The following is a 25324-nucleotide window of genomic DNA, read 5'->3' as shown; positions in this document are numbered from 1 at the left end:
GATGGAACTCAGTAGTGGACTGTTCTGAGCACTGTATCAAGAACTGGCCTAATCTGATGATCGTTTGTGAACAAAGTCGTGAAAAAATAGATGGCACTGTTACAGCCAGAGTTCTCATCATTGGGTTTAAGAGAAATGTCGAACACACGCTGAGTACTTTGAAGCCTATTTCTGTAGCCTTGCACAAAATGCAGGGAAATAGCTGTTTTATTGCTGATGCCGTTGAAATTTGGAAGGAACCGAGTGAGATCTTAAAAAGAGAAATTTGCAATGACAGAGTTAAATTACAAGCATTAAAAAAATGAATGGGACAAGCACTATCTCCAGCTCGTTTTCTTGCAAATATTCTCAATACTCGGTACCAGGGTCAAACTTTAACTGCTGAAGAAGAGGAGTTGGCTATGACATGGACATCCAGCAATCATCCCTCCATAAAGTCAACTATAATAAACTTCAGAGGTAAGGGTGAACCATTCAAGAAATATATGTTTGCTGATGATGTTTTAAAGACAGTCACATCAGTAAATTGGTGAAAGTCACGTAAGCATGTGGATTCAGAGACCGTTGAAGTGATAATCTCACTTTGAACAGCAGTAGCTTCTTCTGCCAGTGCAGAAAGAATATTTTCTTCCTTTGGACTAATTCATTCCAAATTGAGAAATTGTTTGGGACTTGAAAAAGCAGGAAATGTGGTTTTTCTTTTCCAGTTTATGAACAAACAGGAAAATGATGATGAAGGCGACTGAGTTAGCTGCAGAAGCCAATATTTTAAGTTTCTCATGTTGACCTGGCTGACATAGTCGATTTATTTTTTGTTTGTTTTTTATAAAATATTTCATTTAACTATTTTAGTTAAAAACAATTTGAAGAAAAACAAACCTGATTTTAAAGAACTTGAATGTTTAACTAAATTCAAAAATTCATATACTTGTTTTGTTAAAATACTCTGTTTGCTTTTGAAAAAAAAAATCCAGAATATATAACGTTGTTGTTTTAGTTAAATGAAACAATTTCAATGTCTGTCTGGCGATGTTCTCCTAAAAGAGCATGGCAAGAAAATCCTCCAAACATTAATGATTAACCTGTTGAATTGGAGATAGTTAACCTCCCAATGACTTCATAAATATCTGCTTCAGTTACCTTTGGTATATGAAATAACCAAACAATCATTCATTTTGTGATACAACTGTAAAACTAATCTGAAAAGTTTTCATAATAAATCAGTTTAAAAATGTATTGTGTGTACCTTCTAAAAATGAAACCTACATCTATCTCTGAGTTGTGAAGAATATGTATTAAGGTCATAACAACCAACAAGTATTCACTTTTATGTAGAAATCCATGATTAAATCGAGTCTTCCTGACTAGTGATTTAATTCAATTTGATTTAAATCATAATTTGATTTAAATCAAATCCATGCTGATTATTTCTAACATAAGCATTAGTCGTTTTTCTGTTCAGGAGATGCACATGAGTCTTCACTGGCATCATAACTTTTAAAATATTTTCTTCTTGTCAGCAGCCTTAACTTCCCAGGATTCACATACATAAATTGTGGAAAAAGTTAGGTTTTTCCCAGGTGCACCGTGTACATTTCAAGGAACAGTTTTTTCCACACTTACTTAAGGGAGGCCATAGCTGAATGATCCATCCCTAGGTGTCTTCTGATTTCTTTGGAATAGCCTCCTTGGTTGGCTATATATGATCCCAAATATTTTTAAATTCGTTTATTGCTTCTACAGCTTGTCTATTAATCGTGATATCCACGTGCATTTTTTTAGTCATGTCAATGTACATGCATTTTGTTCTTATCACATTCAGGAATAATTCATATTCCTCACTAACTATTTTTACATACGCCAACATTTGTTACATTGCCTCAGTGATTGTGGCAAAGAGCACTGTGTCATCAGTATATCTGAGGTCTGTTGAGATGCGTTTGCCAGTGGAGATCCCAGCTCCTTTCATTTTGTCAAAAATCTTGCAAGTCTTGTTTCGCATTAAATTATGTGTATATGTTAGATGCTTATAAAATATGCCCTTATTTCACATCACCTTGCCTAATGGAAACTACTTACTGTCACGTACTGCTGTTCACATCATGGTCTGTTGGCAGTGGTAGAGACTTGCGATGAGTTCAATGATATGCTTTGGAATCCCCTTGTCTACCAGTGTCCTCCAAAGATGATCATGTTGGGTGATACCGTACACTTTTGAGTAGCCAGTGAAGCACATGATTTATGGGCAATTTGTACACTCTCTGCATTTTTAAATTATGTGGTGGATATTCGTGATTTGGTTACATGTATCTTGACTTTTTCTGAAACCAGCTTCTTCTAGTGGTAGTTGTGCTTTCATGCAATCCTGGATTATGGAGAGCAGAACTTTGCTTTTGTGCAATGTGAGGGAGCTGGTACAATAGTTACTACTCTATTAGGTCTGCCTTCTTTGATAAGGACAGAAAAATTCCCTTTGTCCAGTCTTCTGGCCAATTTCTAGTCATCCATACATCATTACAAATTTTTTGCATAAGATCAGTACCACATTCACCAGTTGCTTTTAACAGTTCTGCAGATACTTTATCTATACCAGGTGGTTTCATTTACATAAAACATGTATCATGTACTCTCGCAGGATTGATGGTTCCTGCTCTGGGTCCACGCTTTTCTGTTTTCCTGAATTATGAATGACACTGGTGAGGCATACAGGTTGTCACAGTAACCTCTCCACCTGCTTTTAATATCATCCCCCTTAGTGAGGAGTCTGTTGTAATCTTTTATTATGTTTGATTGCGGACAAAGCCTATTTGTAAGAAGTCTGACCACTGTGAAGTTTTGTAGTATTACTCTGTTTATAATTGGTTCTCCTTACCTTTTATTTATATAATATTTATATATATATATTAGGACTGTTGATTAATCACAGTTTATTAATTGCCATTAATCGCACTATTATACAACAGAATACCAATTGAAATTAATTAAATATTTTTTGACGTTTTCCTACATTTTCAAGTATATTGATTTCTATTGCAGCACAGAAGACAAAGTACAGTGCTCACTTTATATTATTTTTGATTACAGATATTTGCACTGTTAAAATGATAAAAAACGAAATAGTTTTTTTCAAGTCACCTCATAAAAGTAGTGAGTGCAATCTCTTTATCAGGAAAGTGTGACTTACAAATGTAGATTATTTTTGTTACATAACTGCACTCAAAACAAAACAATGAAAAACTTCAGAGCCTACAAGTCCTTCAGTCCTACTTCTTGTTCAGGCAATCGCTAAGACATGTCTTTGTTCATTTATGGGAAATACTGCTGCTTGCTTCTTATTTACAATGTCACCTGAAAGTGAGAACAGGCATTCGCATGGCACTTTTGTAGCCGGTATTGCAAAGTATTTACATCCCAGATATGCTAAACATTCGTATGCTGCTTCATGCTGCAGCCACCATTCCACAGGACATGCTTTCATGCTGGTGGCATCTGACTCAGATGATGAAAATGAACATGCATTGGTCCGTTCTGCTTTGGATCATTATCGAGCACAACTTATCAGCATGGACGCGTGTCCTCTGGAATGGTGTTTGAAGCATGAAGGCATATATGAATCTTTAGCACATCTGGCATGTAAATGCCTAGCGATGCTGGCTACAACAGTGCCACGAGAACGCCTGTTCTCACTTTCAGGTGACATTGTAAACAAGAAACAGGCAGCATTATCTCCTGCAAATGTAAACAAACTTGTTTGTCTGAGTGACTTGCTGAACATGAAGTAGGACTGAGTTAGTTTTCATATAGGATATACCTGTTTTCATATAGGATATACCTGTACCTATTATCCTAGTCATATTCCTTCTTCGGAAGTCCCTTCTTCATTTCAACATTTCTTATTTCTCCCCTTACTGGACCTGAATTTGATCACTTACACTGATTTAACTAAAAATCATAATTGGTCCTTCTTTATCAGCTTTGAATGGCATAGTAATGCACTCGCAGAGCAGCGGGGCCACTGGACAATGGAGATGCCAAAGGAGCATTCAAGGACAATAAGACCATTGTGGAGAAACTAAATGAATTCTTTGCTTCGGTCTTCACGGCTGAGTATGTGGGAGATTTCAGCACCTGAGCCATTCTTTTTAGGTGACAAATCCTGAGGAACTATCTCAGACTGAGGTGTCATTAGAGAAGGTTTTGGAACAAATAGATAGATAAATTAAACAGTAATAAGTCACCAGGACCAGATGGTATTCACCAAAGAGTTCTGAAGGAACTCAAATGTGAAATTGCAGAACTACTAACTGAAGTCTGTAACCAATCATTTAAATCGGCTTCTGTACCAGATAACTGGAGGACAGCTAATGTGATGCCAGTTCTTAAAAAGGGATCCAGAGGTGATCCCAGCAATTACAGGCCAGTAAGTCTGATTTCAGTACCAGAGAAATTGGTTAAAAATATAGTAAGGAACAGAATTGTCAGAGACACAGATGAGAACAATTTGTTGGGGAAGTGTCAACATGGTTTTTGTAAAGGGAAATCATGCCTCACCAATCTACTAGAATTCTTTGAGGAGATCAACAAGCCTGTGAACAAGGGGGGGTCCAGTGAATATAGTGTAGTTAGATTTTCGGAAAGCCTTTGTCAAGGTCCCTCACCAAAATCTCTTACGTAAATTAAGTTGTCATGGGATAAGAGGGAAGATCCTTTCATGGATTGGTAACTTGTTAAAAGATAAGAAACCAAGGGTAGGAATAAACAGTCAGTTTTCAGAATGGAGAGGGGTAAATAATGGTGTCCCCCAGAGGTCTGTACTGGGGCCAGTCCTAATCAACATATTCATAAATGAGCTGGAAAAAGAGGTATACTGTGAGGTGGCAAAATTTGCAGATGATACAAAACTACTTAAGATAATTAAGTCCCAGGCAGACTGCGAAGAAGTACAAAGGGATCTCACAAAACTGGGTGACTGGGCAACAAAATGGCAGATGAAATTTAATGTTGAGAAATGCAAAGTAAGGCACATTGGAAAACATAAATCCCAACTATACATATAAAATGATAGGGGTCTAAATTAGCTGTTACTACTCAAGAAAGAGATCTTGGAGTTATTGTGGAGAGTTCTCTGAAAACATCCACTCAGTGTGCAGCGGCAGTCAAAAAAGTGAACAGAATGTTGGGAATAATTAAGAAAGGGATAGATAATAACACAGAAAATATATTATTGCCTCTATAAATCAATGGTACACCCACATCTTGAATCCTGTGTGCAGGTGTGGTCGCCCCATTTCAAAAAAGATATATTGGAATAGGAAAAGATTCAGAAAAGGGTAACAAAATAATTAGGGGTATGAAACATCTTATTTACTCCTTTCTCATAACACAAGAACTAGGTGTCACAAAATGAAATTAACAGGCAGCCGGTTAAAAACAAAGGGAAGTATTTTTTACACAACGCACAGTAATGCTGTGGAACTCCTTGCCAGAGGATGTTGTGAAGGCCAAGACTATAAGAGGGTTCAAAAAAGACCTAGATAAGTTCATGGAGGATAGGTCCATCAATGGCTATTTGCCAGAATGGGCAGGGATGGTGTCCTTAGCCTCTGGTTGCCAGAAGCTGGGAATGGGTGATGGGATGGATCACTGATGTGATGATTACCTGTTCTGTTCAGTCTCTCTGGGGCCTGGCATTGGCCATTATTGGAAGACAGGATACTGGGCTAGATGAACCTTTGGTCTGACCCAGTATGGCTGGTGTTCTGTTCTGTATGGAGAAGTCCGTAGAAATTTTTTTTTGAACATTTAAACTCTGTCGTACGTGGTAACTTATGTATTGATCAGTTGAGTCAGTTTTTTGTTTTTTATTGCTTTCCTAATTTAATTTATGCATCTTGTAAACTTTGTAGACATGAAATATTAGAATCTTTTTCATTATCACATGAAGGACAGTAGTGAGGGTAAGATGTTGTTTGGGTGTTTTTCATGTGTGGCTGTGTAAGAGGGAAATTCCAGTATTTTCTGATGCTATTGCTAATTCTTGGAAATGCATTTTAAAGTTAAAAATTGATAATCTGAAACTGGCTGCTGTACTGAAAGATCCAGTTAGTTGTGTGTGTGGTGTGAGGTTTTTATTTCCTCTCTCTGTGGTATATTATTTTCAGATACTCTCAAGTTTATAGCTGTAATGGCTTTTCAAAAATATAATCCTAATACAACTATTGTAGATTTTTAAGAAACTAAAGTATCTATTATTTGGACACTTACAATTTATTTGAAAAATGTTTAGCCTCATTTTAATTGGAAATAGACCTTGTTTATAGTAGAAACAATGTTTAATGCTTATTTTGCTTATAAGGAACTTAGAAAGTTTAATTTTTCATGTTAGTTTAACGTGGTGGACAGAAGAAACATTAGTCCTTGCTAAGCTTTCATTGTAATCGGGTAAAACAGATTTGTAAGAGTGTTAAGTTTGGCAAACTCAAAATGGCAGTTAGTTTGAAGTGCTTCTTATGGACACACGACTAAGTCATATTAGATAAATGTACTTAGTCTAGAAAATTAGGAAAATGACAACTTTCTGTGACAAAAGAAACTCAAAAGCATGGTGAAAAGTAGGCTTTTTGGGGACTTACAGTTCAGGAAACTGGAAATAACTTCTTTATATTTAAGCCACTGGTTAACATCCTGGCCAGGTAAGTAGTGAGAAAGTTGCTACCATTTAGCGGCTTCATGGGGAAATGAATTGGTGGTTTGTCCATTTCTAAAACCCACGATTACACTTAGGGCTAATAGTCATCTTTATTCGGAGCCTTGGCAGAGAAGCCAAGACTAAAAGTGGGCAACTGAGTTGTAGTCGTTCCATGGCAATGCTGAGACATTTCAGTACGGCACTAAATAAGCTTGCACTAGTGCTGTACCAGTCTGTGAATATATAGGATTTATTTGTTCAGCTTTCCTTAGTGCTTCATTTGCGTGAAAAATTTGAAAACAAAAGTATACTTATTTGTTGCTGACTTAGAAAAAGTCTGGGAGATACAATTTACAATTTAGCACTATTATTTAGTATCATAAATGTCTGTGGTTCAAGTGGGTAACTGAAAGACAGATTTCATGACCTGAAAAGTTTATTATCTAAAATAAATGATTAAAACCTGGGAGGAAGGGAGGACAAGAATAATGGCAACAAGATAATGTGTTTGCTTTGGTTTGTAAGTATTATTGGGGGCTTAGAATATTGTTTGCAGTGCATGTATGAATTTGTTTTTCTGTTGGGAAGGCTAAAGTTTGTAATCTTCATGGAAAAATGTATTTTGAGAAGATGAAGGCTAGAATAGTTATCCTTCCACTATGTTTTAATCTAAAAATGTTTAACATTAAATGAACACCATGAATTTGAAATCTACCAAGTTCTAAAAAAAGAATTAAAAGTAGTTTGTTACTATCCCAATATCTGAATCCCCTGTTGATTTTTGTGTTATGATCATTTTCCTATGTTAAAAATATTTTTCAATCCTTTTTTGCTGTGTGAAAGATTTCACAAATAAGGGGGAAACTGACTATGCCAGGGAGATAGTGAAATGTACTTATATGCAAATTTCTGTCAAATACACAAAGAAAACAAACAGGTCTTTGGTTACAGGAATTTTAGAGGTTGCTTGTAACAGTAGTAGATAAAACATTAGACATGATGTTTAAGTTGATGGTATTCCTTTGAATTTAGTGTACTTTGATCTCTGAATAGTGGAATTGGCACCAGAGCACGCCTACTCTATCTACCACAGTAATTTTCCTAAGAATTCTTTTGTTTGTGTAACCATCTGTATGGGGCTAATATTTAAAATGAAATTTTTGTATATTCTACAGAAATATCGGTGTCAGGATGAAGATACACCTTCACAGGAGCATAGCTCTTCACACGTTACCAGTGAGGTGACTGGTCCAGAGTTGGTTCATGTATCAGAGAAGAACCTATCACAGATTGAAAATATACATGGATTTGTTTCCCACTGTCACATTTCACCAGTAAAGGTAGGGATTTTTTTAATGTAAACTATTTTAAATAGGTGTTTGAGGCAATGAATTATTGCTTTAACAACTTATGGTATTTTGGAAAATAGGTCTTGTTTGACAAACCTCTTTTTTTTAAGAGATTACAGATTTAGTTGATAAAGGTAACTATGTTGAGGTAAGAAAAGGAGTACTTGTGGCACCTTAGAGACTAACAAATTTATTTGAGCATAAGCTTTTGTGAGCTACAGCTCACTTCATTGGATGCATTCAGTGGAAATATACTTAGACGTTTGTAAGGTGTTTAACTTAGTAACATAACATGCGGAGTGAAAAAATTATTAAAAAACAAAACATCAGTAAACACATGTTAAAAGGATCAAAACTGGCTAACTGACAGATCTCAAAAAGCAGTTGTCATGGGAAAATCATCGTTGAATGGGAGGGTTTCTAGTGAGTTTCCCTAGGAATCAGTTCTAGGTCTGATGCTGTTCAATGTTTTTATCAACGTTGTGCAAGTAAATATAAAACCATTGCTCATAAAATTTGTGGGTTGTGCAAAGGTTGGCAGCATAGTTAATAATGCTGAGAAGAGGGCAGTAGCGCAGAATGATCTGGATCAATTGCTAAGCAGGGTCCTTTCAAACAAAATGGTATTTTAATACAGTCAAATGCGAAGTTGTATATGTAGGAACAGAGAATGCGGACTGTACCTACAGACTGCGGGAGTAGTATGGAAACTAGTGACTTGAAAAGGATTTAGAGATCATAATGGGCAGGAAACTGAAAATGAGCAGCCATCATGGTGCTGTGGCAAAAAGGACTATTATGCAATCCTTAAATATGAACGGTGAGTAGTCAGTATGAGTAAGGAGGTGATTTTACCTTTTTATATGGCATTGGTGAAACTAGTACTGGAGTACTATGTGTGGTTCAGCTGTCCACATTTTTAAAAGGATGTTGTAAAACTGGTGCAGGGAAGGGGCATAAAAATGTTGCATGTTATCATTCTGATAGGAGCAGTGTCTCTTTAACAGCAAAGTTACTGTGTTTGAACTGTCAAAACTGAATGCATTCAGAACTTTAGATGTACCTTCCTCTTCTAAACAGTTTGAGAATGTACTGTTAGATACGAACATGGCTTGTCTGTGTTGCATAATCATACTTCACTCTTTCTTCATAGTGATACTGCAGACGGTCATAAAACCAGTCTCTGTGAAAAGTAGATTTTATTGCACTGTACCATGCATTGCTATAACCTTGAACAAAATATATGGCTCAGTGTAGTGGGCTTTGTGAAGAGCTGAGACATGCAAGATACATTTAGTTGTCTAAGTAGAGTGGAGGCTTTTTTTCTGTGAAGAAGCATATCAGTTTCATAGGAGGAAGAGCAGCCTTGTCAGCTTACCCAGGTGGGTTTTTTTTTGCTTAACAAGGAGCAGTTTATCTTAGTTACAAAGAGAGATATGGATAACCTAATCTGAGTCATAGCAGTCATCTTAGAAAAAACATATGAAAGGGGAAATTTAGGAAAATCCAAGTACAAAATTTGGTTTAAGAGTTTATTTAATACTGATTAAAAAGTCATCATGTTCCTAATCCACCTAAGTCTTTTTCCATTTTACAAAACCCCGCTGGGTTTAAAAGAAAAAAAATTATGAGAAAATGGCTCTCAATTTTGTGGCAAGTGCAATCTGCTCTTGATAAATGTAGCAATGTAGAGAATTTGCTCCTTCAGTAGTCTGACAGCAACAGCTAGTTTAGAAGTTAAAAAAAGAATAATATTTTGTATGTCACTTGCTTCTAAATTAAATGTGACTGCTCAGACAGTCTAACTTTTGATATCTGGAAAGATACTGGAAGAAATTATTAAACCTATAATAGGGTTATATGGAATAGTCCAGCAGATCATGACAAATCAATCAAATTTCCTGGCCTACTGGAGTGTGTGGAAGTTATGGATGTGATGTATCTTGATTTTTTTAATAAGGCTTTTGACGCAGTCCCACGAGACATTCTCATAAGCAAACTAGGGCAATGTGGTCTAGATGAAATTACTAAAAGATGAGTGCACAACTGGTTGAAAGTGTACTCAAGAGTAGTTATTAATCAGTGGTTCTCAACTTATTTATCATTGTGGGATGCAATGATCTTTAAATATTCTAATTGATCTTTAAATATTCATGGTAAATAGGCCCAATGGCCTGTGATGGGATGTTAGATGGGGTGGGATCTGAGTTACTACAGAGAATTCTTTCCTGGGTATCTGGCTGGTGAATCTTGCCCATATGCTCAGGGTTCAGTTGATCACCATATTTGGGGTCGGGAAGGAATTTTCCTCCAGGGCAGATTGGAAGAGGCCCTGGAGGTTTTTCGTCTTCCTTTGTAGCATGGGGCACAGGTCACTTGCTGGAGGATTCTCTGCTCCTTGAAGTCTTTAAACCATGGTTTGAGGACTTCAATAGCTCAGACATAGGTTTATCACAGGAGTGGGTGGGTGAGATTCTGTGGTCTGTATTGTGCCGGAGGTCGGACTAGATAATCATGGTGTTTTCTTCCGACCTTAATATCTATGAATGTGTTACCTGAGCCACAGGTTGAGAACCACAGTGTCTCCCCAAGCCCTCCCACAGACCCCTATGCCCTCCCCCACCCAGAGACCCCTCAACAGAGTGAGGCCAGGAGCGGAGTCCTGGGCACGGGGCTGGTTGGTAGGGCAGCTGGGCGGCAACCCGAACCCGGACCCAGCTGTGAAGGGCTGTGCTGCAGCCCCAACCACAACCTGGAGCCTCTGGCAGCCCCGACCTGGACCTTGTTGTATGGGACCAGGCAGCAGCTCTGACTCTCGACCCTGGACCCCACCGGGCTGGGCAGCCAGGACCCTAGATCCTGCTGCAGTTGACACTTGGGCAGCCTTTAGCATACAGCGGGGCTGCAGCTTTGTGCTAATTGGACCGCATGCGGGCCGTGGGTTGAGGACTATTGTTATTAATAGTTCACTGTCAAACTTGGGGGGGATGTGTCTAGTGGGGTTCCTCAGGGGTTGGTTCTGAGTCTGGTACTAGTCAATATTTTTATTAATAACTTGCATAATGGAGTGGAGAGTATGCTTATAAAGCTTGTGGATGGCACCAAGTTGGGAGCAGTTGATAGCACTGTGGAGGCCAGGACTAGATTTCAAAATGACCTTAATGTATTAGAGAATTGGTCTGAAATCAAGATGAAATTCAATAAAAACAAGTGCAAAGTATGACACTTGGAAAGGAAAAATCAAATGCACAAGTACAAAATGGGGAATCAGTAGTACTGCTGAAAGGGATCTGGGGGTTTTAGTGGATCGCAGTTGAATGAGTCAACAATGTGCTGCAGTATGTGAAAAAGGCTAATATCATCGGGTGTGTATTAGCAGAAGTGTTTGTAAGACGCAGGACGTAATTGTCCCAACCTACTTAGCACTGGTCAGGCCTCAGCTGGATTACTGTGTCCAGTTCTGGGTGCAATATTTTAGGAAAGATGTGGACAAATTGGAGAGTCCAGAGGAGAGCAATGAAAATGATAAAAGATTTAGAAAATCTGACCTCGGAGAGCAGGTTTAAAAAAAGTGGGAATGCTTAGTCTTGAGAAAAGAAGACTGAAAGGGGTCATGATTAGTTTTCAAATATGTTAAGGGCTTTGATAAAGAGGACCGTGATCAATTGTTCTTTGTGTCCACTGAAGGTAACTAGCCTGTTCTATCGCTTGAAATTTAACTAGAATTTAGCGGTGTAGTATACAGTAGTCTGAGAGGGTTTGGCCCCGAGATGAGCTACGGTAGTGAGGTTGTCATTACAGTAAGGACCCTGCAGGGTAAGAACCCCTCCCCCAGCTCCAGCATGCCAGGGGAGAGCAGCCCCAGCCATGCCTGGGGCCGAACGGGGCCGAGCTGCCTGTGGCTGGGCCCGGGACAGTCCACCTGTGCCGCACCAGCAGGTCCGGGGGGCTGGGCCAGGCCGGGCCGCCCTGGCCAAGGCTGGGCCTGATCCAATGGCACATTGGGCTGTATTAGTAGGACCATTGCCAGCAGATTGAGGGAAGTGATTATTCCCCTATATTCGGCACTGGTGTGGCCACACCTGGAGTACTGCATCCAGTTTTGGTCCCTCCACTACAGGAGGGATGTAGACAAATTGGAGAGAGTCCAGAAGAGGGTAACGAAAATGATTAGGAGGCTGGGGCACATGGCTTATGAGGAGAGTTTGAGGAAACTGGGCTTGTTCAGTCTGCAGAAGAGAAGAGGGGGGATTTGATAGCAGCCTTCAATTACCTGAAGGGGGGTTCCAAAGAGGATGGAGGTCGGCTGTTCTCAGTAGTGGCAGATGACAGGACAAGGAGTAATGGTCTCAAGTTGCAGTGTGGGAGGTTAAGGTTGGATATTAAGAAACACTATTTCAGAAGGAGGGTGGTGAAGCACTGGAATGGGTTACCTAGGGAGGTGGTGGAATCTCCTTCCTGAGAGGTTTTTAAGGTCAGGCTTGACAGAGCCCTGGCTGGGATGATTTAGTTGGGGATTGGTCCTGCTTTGAGCAGAAGGGTTTGGACTAGATGACCTCCTGAGGTCTCTTCCAACCCTAATCTTCTATGATTCTATGGTTCTGTGATAAGGCTGGGCGTGGACTGCTCCGCTCCAGCACGTCCGGGTACTCCATCCGCGGCTGGGTCTGGGTCTGGGCCTGGGCCGCACCTCAGCAAAGTTGGGGCCGGGGAAGGGGCACCACTCCACCGGCCGCTCCTTGGCTGCGGCAGGTCCTTGGGCGGGTTCCCTGAGTGCTTGTGCAGTACTAAATAGTCTGCTGCGTGGCTTACAGGTGTCTGCGCACAGCTTACAGGTATCTTATTGGTATAGGTTTAATTAGTCCTGCCTGAGTGTGGGGGACTGAACTAGATGATCTCTTGAGATACCTTCCAGCCTTACATTTCTGAGTCTATGATTTAAGGTGAAACTGAGTGTTCAGTGAAGGAGGTTTAAGGATTCAGAGATCTATTTAATCTCATGTAAGAGTATCCAGTTCAAAAAGAGATCGTTTTACATGATTATTAATGGTTTCAGTGGAAGCTTCCAAATTATAACTTCATAGGGTGTGTCTATACTTCGACATTCCTTATCTATTTTTCAGCAGCAGAGGTGATGGATGGATCATCCTTTTTATGGCGGAGGGACCTATAGACTTTTTTCCTGTTTCTTGGTACTTGGAGTCACAGCATAATTAGAGGTATCTATTTTGCAGGATAAAGAGGCTAGATATTTGAGAATCTTAGTTTACAAGCAAACCAGTGGTATTCCATGTGGTTGTGACACCCATCGTTTGAACAGCTTGTCAGCTGAGTGTTTGCTTTTGCCCTTGCCATTCATACATGTGTTACATAAGCCTAGTTAACTATCTTAAAAATGTACATTAATTTGACACCAAAAAGAGATGCATTCAAGAATTTTATAAGAATATTCTGAATCTGGACTAGATTTGTGCCCCTGAGTTTCATCTAGCTATAGGCTGCACTCCCAGTTTAATCAGGATTATCCGTTCTTTCAATCAGTGGCCCTGTCTATTCTAGGAAACTTCTTGATGTGAACTCTTGGTTAGCATAGGAGAGCTACTTTTTTCTCCCATTTCACTAACCTCCTTTGTGCTAACTATGCATGTCATGTGTCCAGCCTCTTCTGCATCCTGCAAGAATGAGACCTTTCATCAGGGAACATGTCAAAAATTATCTACCCAAATTAACACCTGTGAGTCAAACAGATGTAAATGAAGAGCAAAACAATCCCAGATTTGTCACTATAAAGTTGCATCAAGAACCATATTCACACTAAATATGATAAAAATGACTCTCATCATAGAGAATATGTATTTCAGATATTGTTTGGAGTAGAGAACTCAATGTGAGTGTTGGGTCATGTGTGTTTGCTTAATTTGAAATAGTTCTGCTAAGAACGTAAGAATGGCCATACTGGGTCAGACCAAAGGTCCATCCAGCCCAGTATTCTGTCTACCGACAGTGGCCAATGCCAGGTGCCCCAGAGGGAGTGAACCTAACAGGTAATGATCTAGTGATCTCTCTCCTGCCATCCATCTCCACCCTCTGACAAACAGAGGCTAGGGACACCATTCCTTACCCATCCTGGCTAATAGCCATATTAAAGTTTCTTAAGTCTGGAGCAGCTGGTGACATGGTGCTGGCTCTGCCCATTTACAGGTGAGAAAAGATGGGAAGGGAGATGAAATGAAGAGCAAAAGGAAGCAGCATGCTTAAAAGATCAAACTCATCTCTTTAAAGATCTAGCGACAGAGGATGTGGAAAAAGCTAATGTACTCAATGCTTTTTTTGCCTCTGTCTTCACGAACAAGGTCAGCTCCCAGACTACTGGGCAGCATAGCCTGGGGAGGAGGTGACCAGCCCTCTGTGGAGAAAGAAGTGGTTCGGGTCTATTTAGAAAATCCGGACGAGCACAAGTCCATGGGGCTGGATGCATTGCATCCGAGAGTGCTAAAGGAGTTGGTGGTCCGGTTTTGTTCAATATCTTCATAAATGATGTGGAGGATGGTGTGGATTGCACCTTCAGCAAGTTTGCAGATGACACTAAACTGGGAGGAGAGGTAGATACGCTGGAGGGTAGGGATAGGATACAGAGGGCCCTAGACAAATTGGAGGATTGGGCCAAAAGAAATCTGATGGGGTTCAACAAGGACAAGTGCAGAGTCCTGCATTTAGGACGGAAGAATCCCATGCACTGCTACAGACTACGGACCGAATGGCTAGGCAGCAGTTCTGCAGGAAAGGACCTAGGGGTTACAGTGGACGAAAAGCTGGATATGAGCCAACAGTGTGTCCTTGTTGCCAAGAAGGCTAACGGCATTTTGGGCTGTATAAGTAGGAACATTGCCAGCAGATCAAGGGATGTGATCATTCCCCTCTGTTCGGCCTCATCTGGAGTACTGTGTCCAGTTTTGGGCCCCACACGACAAGAAGGATGTGGAAAAATTGGAAAGAGTCCAGCGGAGGGCAACAAAAATGATTAGGGGTCTGGAGCACATGATTCATGAGGAAAGGCTGAAGGAACTGGGATGATTTAGTCTGCAGAAGAGAAGAATGAGGGGGGATCTGACAGCTGCTTTCAATTACCTGAAAGGGGGTTCCAAAGAGGATGGATCTAGACTGTTCTTAGTGGTAGCAGATGACAGAACGAGGAGTAATGGTCTCAAGTTGCAGTGGGGGAGGTTTAGGTTGGCTAATAGGAAAAACTTTTTCACTAGGAGGGTGGTGAAACACTGGAATGCGTTACCTAGGGAGGTGGTGGAATCTCCTTCCTGAGATATTTTTAAGGTCAGGCTTGACAAAGCCCTAGCTGGGATGATTTAGTGGGGGATCAGTCCTGCTTTGAGCGGGGGTTGGACTAGATGACCTCCTGAGGTCCCTTCCAACCCTGATATTCTATGATTCTATGATTATAAAGACAGCTGAAAATATGGAAAAATATTGTAATTATTACCTGGAAAAGTAATACAAGCAATTGCTGTAGTTGCCCCATGGAAGTTATACAATTAGAAATGGAGGAGAAATGAGCTGTGTGATCACAAACAGGAGAGGAGATAATCCTGTGAGACAGTATTTCTACTAATATTACTCCTGTGGGAAATCTGTGTCACTGCAGCGCAGCAGAAAAATGCTCTCCCCCCATAGATTCTCTTTGCTTCCTTGCAGGAAATGGTTTCTGAGGGGAAGCAAAGAGAAACTGCACCAGTGCTCACTCACTCACCCCTCCCTGGCAGCTCAGACATATCTGTTTGGGCAGTGGGGGAAGAGATATATTACTGGGGGGAGGGGGAGTCTGTGGATGCACCAGCATGCACCACTAATGCCCTGGGGCGTTAGTCCCAGCTGGGGTGGGAGAGGAGGATGGAGATAGATTTCCCCCTCCTCCTTCCCTGCACAGAGCAGCCAGGGCTGACTCAGATCAACCCCCAGAAACTTGCCCTAGCTGCAGGAAGCTTTGCACCGTGGGGAGGGGTCTGGGTGCGGGGGTGGGGGGGAGTGTTCTGGGGGGTGGCGGGGAGGGGGTTGTGTGCAGGGGCATCTGGATTGGGTGGACAGGTGTAGCAGCTCCCTGCACAGCTCCCTCCCCCCCACATCAGGAGCCCGCCACACCCAGAACCCCCCACCAAGCCCCCCTGACCTCCTACCTCACCAAGCCTCACCCCCTGGATCAGGAGTCCACCCTCCCCCCACTGAGCCCCAACCTTGAGATGTCAATTAGTCCAGTCCCCTGCACTCATGGTGGACTACATAATGTAAGTTGTACTCTGAAATTCATTTGAAATGTAAGAAAATCTGAGATGGAGGAGAAGTTAGTATAAGGAGCACATACTGTCTTAGGTGAGCATTTTCAGTACATCTGTAGGGAACTTTGTGAAATTTTGAGGTGTGCTAAATTTGTACCACAGGCTCTGCTCTTCAAATATATGCTAGCATTTAGTTAAAGTGAGTTCCCATTTCTTTTTGGAAGATTTTTATGCTAGGGAATTTAGGTAAGCATGGATGGAATGAGATGGGTGGCTGTCGCGTGTTCTGGGCACCAGTTCGTAACATCTGTTTTTGACTGTCATTCAGCATTACAGGCATGGGAGCCAATTACAGTAGAATCTCAGAGTTTTGAACACCTCGAGAATGGAGGTTATTCGTAACTATGAAATGTTCGTAACTCTGAACAAAACGTTATGATTGTTCTTTCAAAAGTTTACAACTGAACATTGAATTAATACAACTTCGAAACTTTACTATGCAGAAGAAAAATGCTGTTTTTAAGCATCTTAATTTAAATGAAACAAGCACGGAAACACTTTCCTTACATTGTCAAATCTTATATAAACTTTCCCTTTATTTTTTAGTAGTTTCATTTAGCACATGTATTTGCGTTTTTTTTATTTTTCCGTCTTGTCTCTGCTGCTGCCTGATTGCGTACTTCCTGTTCCAAATGAGGTGTTGACCGGTCAGTTCGTAACTTTGGTGTTCTATTGTACTGAATAGTGATTTTCAACATGTTTTGGTTACCTGTGCTCCCAACTCTGTTGCTTTGTTTTTTCTCTGCTTCTTCAGAGGCAGACTGAGCAGCATCCAGTTTCTTTATAGCTAAAACAACAGAGAAAAGCTTCAGAAATAGCAAAAAAAATAAAAAAAATAAAATAAAAAAAAACCCCTAGATAAAATTCCACTGATTCCAATCATTAAGGGTTCAGTTTGCTTTATATGCAGTCATACTGTTGAAAGAGTGAGCACTGATTATTATCCCTGTGCTGGGATGGACTCCTCTGCATCTGAGGAAAAGAAGGCCATCTTGTCAGATCCTCAGCTTGGACACCAATCAGTCCTTGTAACAGAACACCCAAGCATGGACCCAACTGTTCTGGTAGCAAGAATGGCTTCAGCTGGGTCAACATGCTCCATCCCCCTCCATCCCCCTCTGCTGAGATATGATGATTGAGAAGATATGTGTGGATGGGCATACTTCACACAAGGTGAACTGCTGTCAGTTCTCAAAACCTCCACTGTCCATTTGTTTGCCAGATTCTTCAATTTGGGTATAGTGGCAATGGTTTTAAAAACAATTACTACAAAGAAACCTAAAAGGAAGGCCAGAAGGGGGAGATCCTGAAAGGGAGATAGGAGCCTTTTAATAGGAGTTTTGCAGCTAACTGCCTTTCTGTGTCTTTGAAAACCTCTTTCAAACATGGATAATGAAGACTTACAATTCTGTGAGGCCAACTTCTCTTCTTTGAGGGAAGCTGGAAGAACACTTGAGTTTCCTGAGGTCAGGGAGAACCTCATAGCACCCTTGAGCTCTTCACAAGTTTTGGCTCTGAAGGCCAATTCTTCCTGTAGTAGAGAGCTGGTGTCTTTCATCTCAGTGGCCAAAAGACCTTATTGCTTGAATGAATTACGGAGGTCCAAGGAGGAGAGAGGGTACATTAGACACTATTTAACAAGGTGCATACATGTAATGCAGATGTCCCTTGCTTTTTGAAAAAACTTATCTGGGTTACAGGAGAAGCACTGGAGGAAATAGGAGTATCTGCAAAGCAATGGCAGGAAGGAGAGAAAAATTAACTAGAAAACGTTTCTATACTTTTTTCTTTGCAAAATCTTTTTCTTTGTGGTGGTAGCTATTCAAACTATTGTAATTAATATGGTGGAAAAATACTGAAATAATCCCTACTTCCCAAGAAAGAAAAATAACTTGAATATGGGTTGTCAAAGCAGGAGCTGCGGAGTTGCAAGCACCCTTCCTTCTTTATGGCTTGATGGGAGGAGAGTCCTGAAACATTTCTCTTGTAGAAATATTGAAAATACTGAAAACTGCTAGGGTAGAAAAATTGATTAGAGTAATTTGACTTCAATGTAATTGATGTCAATGCATTTTCAGAGAGCTCAGCCACTAGGTGGTGTTGCTACAACAGAGGATGTCTGCATCCCTTATTATAACAGCTACATGAACTGCATGAATTAAGATTGGCTCTTTTCAGTAAATTGGAAAGTGAATGTATTTATTTTAATTTTAAAAAGGAAGTATAAGCAGCAACAATTAGCTATTCCCAGACCTCCCACAGCGGGCAGCTCTCCTCGGCACTGGTCCCGCCGGCACCAAGGATGGACCCAGTACAGGTGGCGCGTTCCACTCTGGTGCCGACAAGAATGTTGGCACTGAGCCTGACGATGATCCCTGCAGCAGACGCGGAACCTCTGCAGGGTGCCTGTAAACAGCCATTGGCGCCCACTAAGGCTAAGGCAAAATTGCTGCAGACATTGGCTCATGCTCCATGACCCACAGCACTGCAGCCCATGGAGCAGCAACAGTTTTAAATCAGGCTGATATCTCTGTGGCCCCAGAACCTGACTCTCCTAGGCAACGAGCGTTCACTCTTTGAACAGTCGCTCTCACCAACCAACCTGGCCGCCCTCACTGACAGTGAGAATGACATGCAGCAGCAGGCAGAGTTTTCCCTGCCTAAATTTCCACCCACACCAGAACCATACCCATTTCAAGGCATGATACCTCACAAGAACCAGCCTCAGTTTCCCTACTTTGTCCCCCCATGGTCGGGGCCCCACTTTTCCTACCCTATGCATTGGCCTCAGTGGTACCCTTGGTCGGCCCCTCCTGCCACTCCTTCTCTCGGACCCTCCTCCAGCCACAAGTCTGCTCTGCACCTCTATCTCCAGCTACATCTAGAGTTCCTGAACCCCCCCTTGAAGATGTGGGCTATGAACCTTTCCCTGAATCACCTGTTCCAAACTCCCCATCAGCTGCAGATGAAGCTCTCCACCTCCACAGAAGGTGGATGATTTTAAGCAGTTCCAGGAACTTTTCAAGAGGATGGCACTCAGCCAGGACATTCCATTAAAGGAACTGCAGGAGACACAATACAGACTCCTCAAAAGCCTCCAACCGTCTGCTCCCTCAAAGATCGCACTACCCATAAACGAAGCCCTCTTGGAACGTGCTGACACTCTATAGCAGACCCCTGCCTCCAACCCACCGACATGTAAAAAGGCTGAACGTAAATATTATGTACCTGTAAGGACGTAGAATTCTTATTTTCCCATCCACAACCCAACTCTTTTGTGGTGGTTGCAGCGATGCACAGAACAAAACAGCCACAATACTGGACCACTCCACAAGACAAGGACTCAAACAGCTTGACCTTCTCGGCTGCAAGGTTTATACTTCCTCCACTCTGCAGTTCAGAATTGCTAATTACTCCGCCCTCTTCGCAAGCTACGACTATGAAAACTACAATAAGCTATTTGACTTTACTGCCCCTATCCTAGAGGACAGAAGAGCGGACTTTAAATCAGTCCTTGTCGAAGGTCAGTTGGTGTCTAGGATGGTGCCACAAGCATTCCTGGACATGGCAGACACAGCAGCCCGCACTACTGCCACCACAGTGGTGATGCGCAGGTCTTCCTGACTGTCTGCATCCGGTATCGCTAAAGATCTGCAGACCAAAGTGGAAGACCTTCCCTTTGATAAAGAGAAACCTTTTTCAAAAAAAAAAAAAAAAAGTCCTTGACACCGTGAAAGACTCTAGGGCCACTCTGTGCACACTGAGGATATACCTGTCCCTCCCCAGGAGACAATGGTATCAACCTTATCAGAGGTCCCACACACAACAATATCACTGGCCCCAGTCCAGACCATGTGATATTAGGAGGAACCGCAACAGACGTCCCAGGCACAAGCAAAATCATGCGCAACCAACTACATCCCACACATCGGGAAACAAACAATTCTGAAGCATTGGTCAGAGGTCTGTGTGACCATCCCTCGGCACCACCGCCTATTTCCCCATTTGGCCACTGCCTTCAGGTTTTCCACCATGTCTGGCAACAGGTCACACAGGACTGATGGGTCCTGGACATAGTACAGTCAGGCTACTCCATCCTTTTCATATCATGCCCGCCCACCCTTCCCAGTCCCTCTTCAGGGACCACTTTCACGAGCATCTACTTCAAGCAGAAGTGGCTCATCTTCTACAGCTAGGTGCAGTGGAATCTGTATTGGCACATCGGGGAAAAGGGTTTTACTCTCGTTATTTTCTGACCTAGAAGAAGGGCGGAGGATGACGACCTATGCAGACTGAACAAATTCGTACGTGTACAGAAATTCAAAGTGGTCACATGGGGCAGAATAATACCCGCACTGGAACAGGGGGACTGGTTCACAGCCCTTGACCTACAGGATGCCTATTTTCACATATCCATTCACCCAGCACACAGACGCTTCCTGCGATTCACACTCTGACATGACCAATTTCAATACAGAGTGCTATCATTCAGACTCTCCACAGCACCGAGAGTGTTCTCCAAGACTTTAGCAGTAGTGTGGTGGCCCACCTATGCAAACACAGAATTGTACTTTTCCCCTACCTAGACGACTGCCTTATCAAAGGCGGTTCATATGACGAGACATTAAAGGCAACTTATTTTACCATCTCCCTCTTCCACAGTCTAGGCCTGCAAATAAAATTCCAAAAATCCACCTTGATATCCATGCAGCAAATCAAGTTCATCGGAGCTCTCCTGGACTCAATTCTGACCAGAGCCTCACTCCCACACACCAGATTCCTCATTATTACACAACTCGTGCGCACGCTCTCCGTCCGCCCCAGAATAGAGGCACGAATGTGCCTGCAGCTTGTTGGCCACATGGTAGCCACCACCTTCGTGGTCAAATACACCAGGTTACATATGAGATGCCTTCAGGGTTGGCTCAGCTCCAGCTGCAAACCCAGCAGACACAGCTTCCGTATGACGCTAACTCCTCCAGCAAAGGTATTAGCCTCCCTACAATGGTGGACAAAAACAGAAAACTTATACAAGGGCATCCCCTTCCATCAAAATTCTCCTGTGCTCATGCTCACGATGGATGCTTCCCTGATAGGTTGGGGAGCACACCTAGGAGATTACATGACATAGGGCCGATGGTCCCTATCAGAGACGTGTCTGCACATAAATCTTCTAGAGGTCAGAGCAGTCAGATATGCCTGTCTTCACTTTCTCCTTATCATATGGAGCAAATCTATTCGGGTCTTGACAGACAATATAGAATGCATGTTCTACATCAACAGATGGGCAAGCGCGATCGCACTCCCTATGCACAGAAGCCATCCCAACGATGGAATTGGTGCATAAAACATTACATGGAGAGCACTGCTTCCTACCTGCCTTGATGTCACAACACTACACTCAGCAGACACTTCTCTCAAGAACATGAATGGGAATTTCATCCCACGATACTACAACAGCTCTTCTCCCACTGGGGCACCCCGTCGATAGATTTGTTTGCCATAACACAAAACCACAAATGCCATCTACTCTGCGTTCCTCATTCCATGGAGAAAGACACTCATGTATGCTTTTCCACTGGTCCCACTGATACACAGCGTCCTGCGCAAGATCAGAGAGGACAAGGCCAGGGTCATACCTATTGCCCCAGCTTTGCCCAGACAGACATGGTATCTTTACCTGCTGCACATGTCCATCCACCCTCTTCCTCCCTCTTCAGGGAGCCATCTCATGAGAGAATCCTATTAGAGGAAGTGGATTCCCTCTTACAAAAGTGAGCCCTAGAGGAGATTCCACAGCAAAACTCGGGAAAGAGGTTCCACTCCTGTTATTTCCTAATCCCCAAGAACATCCTTGACATTAGAAACCTCAACAAATTCATAAACATTCAAGGTCAGGATGCTCATACTAGGGGACAACATTCCTTTCTTGTCCCAGGGAGATTGGTATGCGGCTCTCAACTTAAAGAAAACCTTTTTCCATGTGGTAATCAGACGCACCTGTATTAAGTACCTCAGGTTCTGTGTAGGGGCAAGCCTCTACCAGTTCCTAGTCTTTCCATTTGTCTTGTTTACAGCACCAAGTCTTCATTAAGTGCCTTTTAGCTGCACACCTCAGATGCCAAGGCATATTCGTTTACCTATAACTGGATGATTGGTTCCTAAGGTCCAGCTCTCAGCGGAATTTCTTTCTTATGATTCCTTACGTATGTAACCTCCTGCAATCTTTGGGACTGCTAAACGACAGGGAGAAATCGTCTCTTCAGTCTGCACAGAGGATCACCTTCACTGGAGCAGCCCTAGACTCCACTCGGAACTTTGTCTTAAAGGACAGATTCCTGGTAATCCTCAGGAAAAAAACAGTACAAACCACACAGTTTTTTTGTATATTCCTTGTTTTACTACCCTCATCTGCCTAAGTTGCACCTTTTGCTCGCATGCGAATGAGACATCTTCAGCTATGTCTCTGAGAGCTTTAGCAGCTTCGTTTGTGGGAGAACAGAGACAGTGTCCTCAAGGGAGACCCTCCCTCCTCTAATAGTACAAAAATTAATGTAATGATACTGCTAGACTGGGCTGGGGTGAACGCTACCAGGATCTCCCAAGTATACAGCCAGTAGAATGCTCTGGAGTCCAGAGTCCATATAACGATATTTGATCTCAGAGTGGTATAGTGGGTCCTCATGGCCTCTGCCCATGCCTACACCATTGTTTGTGAGTACCTGTACTAGTCAGTACCATGGCCATGTACTACATCAGCAAGGGGGGGAGCACACTCCCAGATTCTGACCACAGAAACTAGAAAACTCTTTCTCTGGTATATTCAACATCACTTCCAGCAAGTGGGAGAAGATGACTTAATCAGAACAAAGTTTCAGGTCAAACATGAGTGGTGGTCCTTGAAAAGAGAGGAGAGGAAGGTGATCAGGAACAGTCAACATGGATTCACCAAGGGCAAGTCATGCCTGACCAACTGGATTACTTTTTATAATGAGATAACTTGCTCTGTGGATATGGGGAAAGCGGTGGATGTGATATATCTTAACTTTAACGAAGCTTTTGATACAGTCTCTCACAGTATTCTTGCCAGCCAGTTAAAAACGTATGGATTGGATGAATGGACTATAAAGTGGATAGAAAGCTGGCTAGATTGTCGGGCTCAACAGGTAGGTGATCAACGGCTCGATGTCTAGTTGGCAGCCGATATCAAGCGGCGTGCCCCACGGGCTGGTCCTGGGTCCGGTTTTGTTCAACATCTTTATCAATGATTTCAGTGATGGGATTAGTTGCACCCTCAGCAAGTTCACAGATGACACTAAGTGAGGGGAGAGGTAGATACACTGGAGGGTAGGTATAGGGTCCAGAGTGACTTACACAAATTGGAGGATTGGGCCAAAAGAAATATGATGCGATTCAACAAGGACAAATGCAGAGTCCTGCACTTAGGAAGGAAGAATTCCATGCACTGCTACAGACTAGGGACCAAGTGGCTAAGCAGCAGTTCTGCAGAAAAGGACCTGGGGATTATAGTGGACGAGAAGCTGGATATGAGTCAGCAGTGTGCCCTTGTTGCCAAGAAGACCAACAGCATATTGGGCTGTATTAGTAGGAGCATTGCCAACAGATGGAGGGAAGGGAGTCCAGCGGAGGGCAACGAAAATGATTAGTGGGCTGGGGCACATTACTTACATGGAGAGGCTGAGGGAACTGCCCTTATTTAGTCTGCAGAAGAGACGAGTGAGGGGGGATTTGATAGCAACCTTCAACTACCTGAAGGGGGGTTCCAAAGAGGATGGAGCTAGGCTGTTCTCAGTGGTGGCAGATGACAGAACAAGAAGCAACAGTCTTAAGTTGTAGTGGGGGAGGTTTAGGTTGGATATTAGGAAATACTGTTTAACCAGGAGGGTGGTGAAGCAGTGGAATAGGTTACCTAGGGAGGTAGTGGAATCTCCATCCTTAGAGGTTTTTAAGGCCCGGCTTGACAAAGCCTTGGCTGGGATGATTTAGTTGATGTTAGTTCTGCTTTGAGCACAGGATTGAAGGAGATGACCTCCTGAGGTCTCTTCCAACCCTAATATTCTATGATTCTATGAAACAAACAGTAACCTTATCACTTTTTCATAAGTGGGGCAAACCATTAGGCCTTACTTGGGAGGTCTGACTTTAACGTGTGGCAGTCTGTAGCCAAGTTCACAGACTCGCTGCTGGAGAATTCCAAGCAGGAGTTCCTGGCTATTTTAGAGGAAGGGAGGAATGTGACATGACCCTCCCTTCAGGCAGCCTCTGACGCAGTGGACTCAGCAGCCAGCTCCATTGCTTTGGCTGTGTCAATGAGATGAGCATCGTGGCTGCTATCTTCAAGGCTGTCGACGGAGGCCCAGCAGTCAGTTCAGGACTGTTTTTAATGGCCTAGCCTTGTTTGCAGAATACATAGAGTCATGATTATGTGGGCTTAAGGACTCTAGGGCTACTCTGCGTTCCCTAGGTCTCTATATGCCGGCCCCTGATAGAAAGAGGTTTAAGTCACAACAATCTCAAAGACCGAGTGGTCAGGCCCGACCGGAGCCCTATCGTAAAAAGGGCAAGGGCTACAAGCGCCGTCTAGGCCAACAACCAGTCTTGTCCTCCCACTCGGGCTCTTCCCGCTCCCCATCTGGAAACAAGCAGTCGTTTTGAGGGTGCGCCCAAGGGTGACCTTCCAGTCTGCAGCCAGGATCCTGCATCCCTTTTGTTTTCAAACCATCTGTTTCCTTTCCTCCCTGCATGGGCAGATATAACATCGGACCAGTGGGTCCTCAGCACAATGGCAGTAGGGTATACCCTACAGTTTATTTCTATCCCCCCGCCCCACTCCCCTTCCCTGTCCCTCTTTAGGGACCCTTCTCATGAGTAACTTCTCGCCTAAGAGCTGCAAGCTGTCCTGCGAGTAGGGGCCGTGGAGG

At 42.7% G+C, this 25324-nt stretch overlaps 1 protein-coding gene across 28 annotated transcripts in view; it reads left to right on the top strand.

Moving 5' to 3' along the window:
• Positions 1–25324, top strand: part of DLG1 (discs large MAGUK scaffold protein 1) — a 529193-nt gene that overhangs the window by 188099 nt on the left and 315770 nt on the right. For all 28 annotated transcript variants that reach the window (XM_075132009.1, XM_075132007.1, XM_075132006.1 and 25 more), the window contains one exon: positions 7864–8028. In XM_075132009.1, the coding sequence (XP_074988110.1) occupies positions 7864–8028 (165 nt within the window). The remainder of the gene's footprint in view (positions 1–7863; positions 8029–25324) is intronic.

This window comes from Caretta caretta, chromosome 9 (assembly GCF_965140235.1).
Source record: "Caretta caretta isolate rCarCar2 chromosome 9, rCarCar1.hap1, whole genome shotgun sequence".
NCBI lineage: Eukaryota > Metazoa > Chordata > Testudines > Cheloniidae > Caretta > Caretta caretta.
The sequence above is the reverse complement of the archived record's forward strand: the minus strand, read 5'-3'. Positions and strand labels throughout refer to the sequence as shown.